General features: G+C 42.8%; 1 protein-coding gene across 1 annotated transcript in view; it reads right to left on the minus strand.

Annotated features, from left to right (window-relative positions):
• PIAS1 (protein inhibitor of activated STAT 1) overlaps nucleotides 1-5,618 on the minus strand; it is a 52,444-nt gene extending 46,826 nt beyond the window's left edge. Inside the window, exon 1 of the mRNA XM_060755380.2 lies at nucleotides 5,546-5,618. Within this exon, the coding sequence (XP_060611363.2) occupies nucleotides 5,546-5,569 (24 nt within the window). The 5' untranslated portion in view covers nucleotides 5,570-5,618. The remainder of the gene's footprint in view (nucleotides 1-5,545) is intronic.
• Nucleotides 5,619-10,370: the final 4,752 nt, after the last annotated feature.

Consider the following 10,370-nt stretch of genomic DNA (forward strand, 5'->3'; position numbering starts at 1 on the left):
CCAGAGAAGGAGCCTCTATTACACTCCAAGGCAGAGAGTTGTTCCTAAAATTCAAGTAAAATCTCCTTTTAATGGATTCTCAACGTATTCCCAATACATCTTGAGCATTCCCCATGTGAAATCTGAATAATTCCAAAATCCCAAACTGTCGACCTGTGTGGCTGAGATAGTGACAGCTTTGTTATGCAAACCTGTTGTATGCAAACTTTCTTCTCAATGCACTATTCCCAACAGAGATTGAGCACCTCTGATCTAAAATCTGAAATATTCCCCGATTCAAAAGTGGCTGCGATCGCGACACCCTTGTCTTCTGACAGTTCAATGTATACACATTTCGATTCATACACAAAACCACTTCAAAATGTTGCAAAAACTACCTTTAGGCTACAAGGCATATATGAAACATAAATGGATTTTGTGTTTAAACTTGGACCCCTTCCCCAAGATCTCATTACATATATATCTGCAAATAAACTAAAATTATGTGGGGGTTTTTTAAAAATCCAAAGTATTTCAAGTTCCAAACATTTCCGAAAAGAGATAACACACACTACATTTTTCCTCTGGCCCTTTTCAAAACGTTCATGAGGTTGCAACAGGAAAAAAAGAGAAGCTTTTACTCCTTATATTAGCTGCTTTGAGTCTCCATGGGGAGAGAAAAGCGGGGTTAACATAAACATAATAACAACAACAATATATTAGACCTCCACAATGTAGGAGCAAACAGCCACAGATTGAACCACTAAGGACCACAGTTGTGGCACTCTGAGAAGTCATGATAAGCTTCCAGAACACCCTTCCACACAACAACTACTTCAATTCCAATTCATCAGCCTGTGGAGCCAGAGTGGAGGAAGGAAATAAATTGGAATTTTTGAAAGGAAGAGATCACAAAACACCTTGCAAACTTTTTCTACCACAAATGGAAATCAATGCCCAACTCAGGGCAGGCATAGATGAGCATTCACGCTGTTGAATTACTACAGTTTGACACTACTTCAGTGCTGTGGGATCATGGGGGGGGGGGCACTGTAGTTTGATGGGGCACAAGCAACATTCTTGGGCAAGGAATGCTGGATAGACCTTGCCAAACTACAAATCCCAGGATCCCATCATATTGAGGCCCGGCAGTTAAAAAGCAGGGTCAAACTGTATCCATTCACGCTACAGTGTTGGGCTGGATCTAGCCTGCCATATCATCTAGATTAGCAAAGCAGATAATAATCCACATTATCTGCACTGAGCCAGATTATAAACAGTCTGGATTTCATATAGCAGTGTAGATTGGGGGTCTCCCTGGACTCAGCTCTGAACCTGCAGGCCTGGGTGTCAGAGGTGGCCAGGAGGCACTTTGCACAATTAAAACTTGTGTGCCAACTGCGCTGGTTCTCTGAGAAGCCAGGTCACAGTGGTCCATGCCTTAGTTACATCCCCCCTGGATGACTGTAATGCGCTCGATGTGGGGCTGCCTCTGAAGAGTGCTCGGAACTGGGATTTTTAAAACACTGGTTATATTTAATCCTGTTTTAATATTTGTCTATTTTGAAATGGCTATGCTGATGCTCTTATGTTAAGCCACTTTGAGTCCCCTTTGGGGGAGATCAAGTGGTGTACACATAAATAAATAAATAAATAAATAAATAAATAAATAAATAAATAAATAAAAGATGGGGCCTAGATGTCTCCATAGTGGGACAAGATTGGTTAATAAAATAGAAAAGACAAATGAAGCCTCTTAATGCAGGTGGCTTAGAAGCCTTAAAATAAACCATACCACCTGTGGATGGGGTCACACTCCCCAGGTTTGTAGCTTGAGGATAGTGATGGACTCTGCCCTAAACCTGAAAGCCCAGGTGGCGGGGGTAATGTTCAGTTAAAACTGGTAACAGCAGCTAAAACCATTCCTGGAAAAGTCAGATTTGGCCACAGTTGTACATGCATTGTTTACATCCCGTTTGGACTACTGCAACACGATCTACATGGGTCTGCCTTTGAAGAGTGCTTGGAAAATTCAATTTGTTCAAAGGACAGCAGCCAGGATTCTAATTGAAGCTAGGCTAAGGGAACATACTACCCCTCTCCTAAGACAGGTCCACTGGCTGGAAATTTGTTTCAATTGCCGGTTTTAACCTTTAAAGGCCTTTACAGCCTCGGACCAGGATACTTAAAACAGCGTATCTTCTACTATGTACTTGGAAGACAACTTCAATCAAGTGGGGAGGGACTGCAGACACCTCTACACCCATCCCAAACACTGCTTAAAGTTATTGGAGAATGGACCTTTTCTGGGAAGGTCCCAGCTTTGTGGGTCCCTACAGATATCAGGGCCACCACCACTATTTTATCATTTAGGAAAGGAGTGAAAACTTTTATGTCTGAAGAGGCCTTTGGGGGAAATTAAAATTGTAGATGGACCACGGATCTCTCTAGATCCAAGAGTACAGAAATTTGTCTCCCAATGCGGTTAATGAATTATTTTAAATAGGTATATTTGTAAATAGGGTTTTTTATCACTGACAGTTTTAGATAATCAGATTGTGATAAGGAATTTATCGAGTTTTAATCTGTTTTAAATTTTACTTTACATTTTTAAAAAGTTTACTACCTGGCCACCGGCCTCTCCTCATATGAACCTGTCCAGACACTGCATTCATCAAGTGAGACCCTCCTCTTGGCCTTCCAGCTGGTTGGGATGAGAGAAAGGGCCTCTCTGTAGTTGCCCTCACCTCTGAAACCCTCACCCAAAAGAGATCAGAATGACCCCCATGCTCCCCTCTTTCAAAAAACAACTAAAAGTTATCTATGCTCCCAGGTTTATGGAGAATCAAACATTTCAATATCTGGCTTTCTACACAATTAATGGTCTACAGATAGAGCTTTAATGAAAAATATGGTTTTTAATCTATCAACCTGGCTTTTAATCTTGCTTTTAATTGTTGCCGTGAATCATGTTTTGTTGATTTGTTATGATGTTTCATTATGATAAATTGTTTAATTATTTGTATTTTTAATTTATTATGTATTTGTATTTTGTTATGTATTTGTGTGGCATCGAATGGTTGCCATCTATGTTGTAAGCCACCCTGAGTCCCCAGAGGGAGATGGGATGGGATATAAATAAAGTTTGAAGATAATAATTATCATAGATTCACACAGGCCATCTAGTCCAACCCCCTGCCATGCATGAAAAGCACAAAGTACCCCTGACAGATGGCCACCCAGCATCTATTTAAAAGTTTCCAAGGAAGGAGCTTCCAGCAGACTCCATGACAGAGAGTTCCACTGATGAACAGCCCTTCTTACAATCAAGAAGTTCTTCCTCGTGTTCAGGTGGAATCTCCTTTCCTGTCATTTGAACTCATTACTCCACTGAGTCCTAGTCTCCGAGGCAGCAGAAAGGATGCCGGCTCCCTCCTCTCTTATGACATCCTTTCACATATTGATACATGGCTTTCATGTCTCCTCTCAACTTTCTCTTTTTTCAAACTAAACAAGACACCAGATATTTGATCATTTTGGTCACCCTCCTCTGGTGGGTGACCAAGCTTAGAGTCAATATTATTTATTTATTTATTTCTCGCATTTCTATCCCATCCTTCTCAACCCCTGAAGGTTGAGAAGGACGGCCCCATGGGGCCGACTCAGAACGGCCCCATTCCGAAGCGACTACATAACAAATTACAAAATTAAAACCACAATTAGACATAAAAGCATAAATAACAATACATAAGCCATTGTCAAAACAGTAAAACAGTCTCATCAGCCATATCATCATTCCAGGCACATTCCCTTAAAGTGCTGCTTGCATCTATTGTCCAAAAGCCTAGCCCCAAAACCATGCCTTTAATTTCTTACGAAAAGCTAGGAGGGAAGTGGCCGATCTTACCTCAGTTGAGAGTGTATTCCATAGGCGGGGGGCCACTGCTGAGAAGGCCCTGTCTCTCGTCCTCACCAGGCGCATTTGTGCTGTTGACGGGAGCGAGAGCAGGGCCTCCCCGGATGATCTTAGGTTTCGAGGAGGGACATAGGGGTGGATGCGTTCGAATAAGTAAGCTGGTTCAGAACCGTATAGAGCAGTGGTTCTCAACCTGGGGTCCCCAGATGTTTTTGGCCTACAATTCCAACAACTTCGCTTCTGGCCAGAGCGAAGACAGAAGGGAGCAGAAGACATTTCCATCTTGTATTTACTAATAATATAATATAGTATATTGTATATACATATAATATTTATAACATTATAATGTAATACAATATAATACTAGTAATAATAATTCAATATTATAATTATAATTATATATTTACATTACATGTAATATTACTAATAATATTACAATATAATGGTATAGTGCAATATAGCAATATATACTGATATTGTACTATGCTAATATAATATATTGTATGAAAATATATATTGTAAGCCACTCTGAGTCCCCTTCGGGGTGAGAAGGGCGGCATATAAATGCCGTAAATAAATAAATAAATAAAACTCCCAGAAATCCCAACCAGTTTATCATTGGTTAGGATTTCTGTGAGTTGAAGGCCAAAAACATCTGGGGACCCCAGGTTGAGAACCACTGGTATAGAGCTTTATAGGTCAAAACCAGCACTTTATTTATTTACTTACTTACTTACTTTGCTTGTATACCGCAGTTTCTCAGCCCGTAGGCGACTCAACGCGGTTCACAACAAGATCAAAAAGTCAGTCCAACAGCATAGTTTAAAAACCATTAACAGCATAGTATAAAAGTAATAACACATCAATAACAACACATTAACGTCTCGTAACTAGAATCGTAGTCCAATTCGTCATCCGTGATTCCGTTCCTATATTCATCGTATTCATTGCACTGTTTAACCGAATGCCTGTTTAACCTTTATCTCTTTTGAACTGTGGTGAACAGAATTGGACACAGAATTCCATGTGAGGTCTGACCAAAGCAGAATACAAAGGCACTAAGACTTCCCTTGATCTGGACCAGGCATGGGAAAACTTAGGAATTGTGGGAGTTGTAGTCCAAAACACTTGGAGGGTCGAATTTGCCCATGCCTGCTCTGGAGTATTAGTTGTTGTTCTTATTGCATTTGCGTCTCGCCTTGGTGCGGGAGAAAAGCGGGGTACAAATCGACTCAGATAAGTAAATAAATCAATATTGCCTGCCAGGGATCTATGAAGCCAGTTTCTGAAACGGGAGGAAATAGAGAATGCGTGTCCTACCTCGCAGGGCGGCAGGGAAGACCCTTCCTGAGGGAAACAGCTCCTTTGGGGGGCCAGGGGGGCCTCCTAGGGGTCTCCCTCCCATTTACAAAGCTCCTGAGGGAAGAGAAGGGAAGCTGCCCCTCCTGAACGCCTTTTCCTCCCTCAGCCGAACTCTCCTTTCTCCCTCTCAGGCCAGGAGGCCGGCGGAGGGTCGAGAGGAAGGGAAAGGCCCGAAGCCTGAGGGAAAGAACCGGAGAGAAAGAAGGGGAGAGGGGGAATCAAGCAGGGGGGACGAGGAGAAGGAAGCTGCGGGGGGAAAAGGGGGCCCCTTCCGAACTGCGCCTTTACCTTTAGTTCCGCACTGTCCGCCATCTTGAATCGCGGGGCGCATGCGCAGTGGGCTCCACCGAGAACCCCGCCCCCTCCGCCGCCTCGGCCTGCGCGCGCTGCGTTTGAATCGGCGCCGCCGCGCCTGCCGCCATTTTGTTTGGGTCCCGCCTCAAAGCGGGGTTGGGACCCGAGGCGGGAAAGGAGTCCCAACCCCCCCCCCCCCCCTCCGTCGCCCCGTAACCCAGACTTCTCGATATTGTACACATATTACATTCATTTTCCTCATAACCACGGTGAGGATGAAGTCAATGGCGTTTTGAAGGGGTGTTGAGGAGAACTTCAGGCTGGTTCTGGGAAGGCGCATGCGCAGAAAGAAGCGCGCCTAGCCACTGGATTCCAGGCTTGTGAAGGAAAAAGAGCCTCAAGTTGACTGTGATCCAGATAAAGGCCTCGCTTTTACCTCACCACATCCATGGAGAAGAGTCGGGACTGTCCTTTGGGAGTCTCTATATATATCTACATAAGCCAGAAATGGAAAAGAATAGCACAGGATCATATATGTCATGAGAAATGGTAGTTTTGCATGAAGCCAATGGGATTGTGGCCTGCATCAATAGGAGCATAGTGTCTAGATCTAGGGAAGTAATGCTACCCCTTTATTCCACTTTGGTTAGACCACACCTGGAATATTGTGTCCAATTCTGGGCACCACAATTCAAGAGAGATGATGACAAGCTGGAATGTATCCAGAGGAGTGCGACTAAAATGATCAAGGGTCTGGAGAACAAGCCCTATGAGGAGCGGCTTAAGGAACTGGGCATGTTTAGCCTGAAGAAGAGAAGGCTGAGAGGAGACATGATAGCCATGTATAAATATGTGAGAGGAAGCCACAGGGAGGAGGGACCAAGCTTGTTTTCTGCTTCCTTGGAGACTAGGACGCAGAACAATGGCTTCAAACTTCAAGAGAGGAGATTCCATTTGAACATGAGGAAGAACTTCCTGATGAGAGCTGTTCAGCAGTGGAACTCTCTGCCTCGGAGTGTGGTGGAGGCTCCTTCTTTGGAAGCTTTTAAACAGGCTGGGTGATTTGAATGCAATATTCCTGCTTCTTGGCAGGGGGTTGGACTGGATGGCCATGAGTTCCCTTCCAACTCTTTGATTCTATGATTCTAAGCCCATGGAATGGATCAACGACAAATCAGAATAGGAAAAATTGTTTGCCCACAGACTGCAAAAAAACAGTTGACTGTATTCAAGATAAAGACCTCAGTTTTACCTCCCCACATCCTTAGCGAAGAATCAGGACTGTCCTTTGGGAGTCTCTATATATGTCTATATAGGCCAGAAATGGAAAAGAATAGCATAGGATCATATATATTATGACAAATGGTAGATTTGCATGAGTGGATCCATCACAAATCGGAATCGGAAAAATGGACTCCTTTGAGGATTTGTGGAGCCCACAGACTGAAAAAAATAGTTGACTGTATTCAAGATAAAGGCCCCACTTTTACCTCACCACGGCCATGGCGAATAATCAGGACTGTCCTTTGGGAGTCTCTATATATGTCTATATAGGCCAGAAATGGAAAAGAATAGCATAAAATCATATATATTAAGACAAATGGTAGATTTGCATGAGTAGATCCACCACAAATCGGAATCGGAAAAATAGACTCCTTTGAGGATTTGTGGAGCCCACAGACTGCAAAAAAACAGTTGACTGTATTCAAGATAAAGGCCTCGCTTTTACCTCACCACAGCCATGGCAAAGAGTTTGGACTTTTACAAATAAAAATGTAATGTTCGTTTGTGATATTGACAGAACTCAAAAACCACTGGGGGAATTGACACCAAATTTGGACAGAACACAGCATTCAGAGCAATCTATGTTCTGCACTCAAAAAAAATCCTCCCAAAAAACAGCAAGACCTTAAATTTTAAAAGAGAACACTGTGCATGCATCCAAACGCATTATCTTCTCCCCCATCCCCGCCGCACGAGCACAGCCAGCTCGAGAGGCATCCCACAGCCATGGCAGAAAGAAGCGCCTCCCTCTCGCCTGCTCTGCGCCTGGCTCCGAGGATCCTTCCTTCCAGCACCCAGGCAAGAGGTAAAGCAGGGAAGGAAGGGAAGCAGCAAAGAAAGGAGAGAAAGAAAGAGGGAGGGAGAGAAAGAAAGCAGGAAAGAGAGAAGGAAGGATGGAAGCGAAGAGCAAAGGAAGGAAAGGGAGAGAAGGAAGAAAGGAGAGAAAGAAGGAAAATAAAAGAAAAGGAGGGAGGAAAGTGAGATGGAAAGGAAAAAAGGAAGGCATGAAGGAAAGAGGGAGAGAAGGAAGGAAGTTGAGAGAGAAAGAGGGAGGGAAGGTCGGCCACAGCACCTACTAACCCAAGGAGTTACCATCACTCAAAAAATTGAGTTTGTTATTTGGGAGTTGTAGTTCCTGGGATTTATAGTTCACCTATAATCAAAGAGCATTCTGAACTCCACCAACAATGGAACTGAACCAAACTTGGCACACAGAACTCCCATGACAACAGAAAATACTGAAAGGGTTTGGTGGGCATTGACCCTGAGTTTTGGAATTGTAGTTCACCTCCATCCAGAGAGCACTGTGGATTCAAATATTGATGGATCTGGACCAAACTTGGCATGAATGTTCCATAAGCCCAAATATGGACACAGATGGAGTTTGAGGGACATTGCCATTTGGGAGTTGTAGTTACTGAGATTTATAGTTCACCTACAATCAAAGATCATTCTGAACCCCACCAACGACAGAATTGGGGCAAACTTCCCACACGGAACCCCCATACTGAAGGCCATCCAGTCCAACTCCCTCCACCAGGTCAAGAAAACGTAATCAAAGCCCTCCTGACAAAGAGCCATCCAGCCATAGATTAGATAGATTCACACACAGAGAGATATAGTATAGATTTGAAAGGGACCCCTAAAGAAGGACAATTTCCATCTTGCATGTTCCAAAGTAGGCAAATCAGACAATCTCCACATCAACACTGACAAAGAAACAGCAAGAAATACTGTTGACCCACAAGCATAAAGACATTACATATATTAGAAACCAGCACTTTCTCATTACTTGATTTTCCAGGTCATCAGACGGCCACAACAATGCGTGGCAGGGGAGAGCTAGTATCTACATAAATAAAATGTAATGTTAGTTTGTGGGATTAACATAACTCAAAAACCACTGGATGAATTGACACCAAATCTGGACACAAGACACCTCTCATGCCAACAAGTGACCATCACTCATAAAAACACTGACAAACACAGTAGAAGGGACTTAAAAAGCCAAAAAACAAAATTTACATTGCAACGCATGCCAAAACCACATATACATACGTAAACACACATATACAAACATAAACACATATACATAGACTGGGCCACAGCAATGTGTGACAGGGGACGGCTAGTAGGAATATATGTGTGTGTGCTTATATATATATCGGCCAGAAATTGGAAGGAATTGCACAGGATCATATATATTTTGACAAATGGTAGATTTGTGTGAGCCCCAATGGAGTGGGTTGACAACAAATTAGATAAAGGAATAGGAAAACTCTGTCTGCTATGTTGATATGTGAAGCTGAGCTTATGGAAACATCGTTTTGTGGTTGCATTTCACCACAAAATATTTTAAAAGAAGAATACATTTCTGCGGAAACACTTCCCCAACATTTTATAGGCCATTATTTTGGTGTCACCTAAAATAATGGTAAAACTGAGGCCTCTATACTTTGAACGTATCGTGACACGAAGGTACTTAATGGAACTCATAGAAGATTGCACTGCAACTGGATGGATTCGGTCATAGGAGCCATGGCTGCTGAATTTGCAAGGTCTGAGCAGAACTGTTTTGCTGTCTTCCATATAGCATTCACATGACAGCAAATAATGACAACTGTTGATAAACTATTGTTATTTAATAACAATAACAACTATTAGAATTGTGATGGACATTCTGTGACATCAGCTCAGGCAGTGCCTGGAGTGGAATTATTCCTCCCCATTTGAGATAGATTCTGGAAGGTGATTTATATCAGCTCAACCAGAAAATTTGACAAAACCAGTGACTAAAAACCAGCAACAGTGAAAAGAGCACATTTTTGTAGTCCCTACAGATGAAACTGCACAGTACAGTTGAAGCTGGGTAATAATGAAGCATATCCACATTAGAAGGTAAATGAACACAAAGCTTTACCTTTTAGCAATATTGACACAGCATATATATATATATAAACTGGCCTAATGAAAAATATATTATGTGGTTATATCTAACTAAAAAGGTTGCTAAGAGTGATTTGGTTACGTATTTGTGGACTGGATGCCCCTTGGGGTCTCTTCCAACTCTATGATTCTCTCCTCTCTATTTTATTATTATGTTATTTTAGGTATTTATTTATGGGGACATTCACACGCAGCCTTTGAGTACCTCCTACATAAGTGCTCGACAGATTGTCACCTTGTCCTGGTGAGGGGGCTTGCGTGTTCCAATGAACCTGCGGGTGTAACCACTGGAGTCATGTACTCCTAGGAGGGGCCACAGGGGAGAATCCAGACTAAGAACAATACAAAGACCTCAATGGTGGAGCAAGCGGAAGATAACATGATACATGTTACAACGGCTGTGAAGGCGGAATAAGGTGTGCACCCCACTCTGTGAAGACCGTGTGCTGATTGGTTGTGCACTAACCTCCACACATTAAAAAATTCGCACACAGGAGTCTTCCAAGTTTGAGGACCAGGACGTCCGTAGGGAGACCAAGGTGCTTGTTTATAAAGCTATTGTCCTCCCAACCCTGTTATATTTCTGTGA

This window comes from Anolis sagrei, chromosome 9 (genome assembly GCF_037176765.1).
Source record: "Anolis sagrei isolate rAnoSag1 chromosome 9, rAnoSag1.mat, whole genome shotgun sequence".
NCBI classification, from domain to species: Eukaryota; Metazoa; Chordata; class Lepidosauria; order Squamata; family Dactyloidae; genus Anolis; species Anolis sagrei.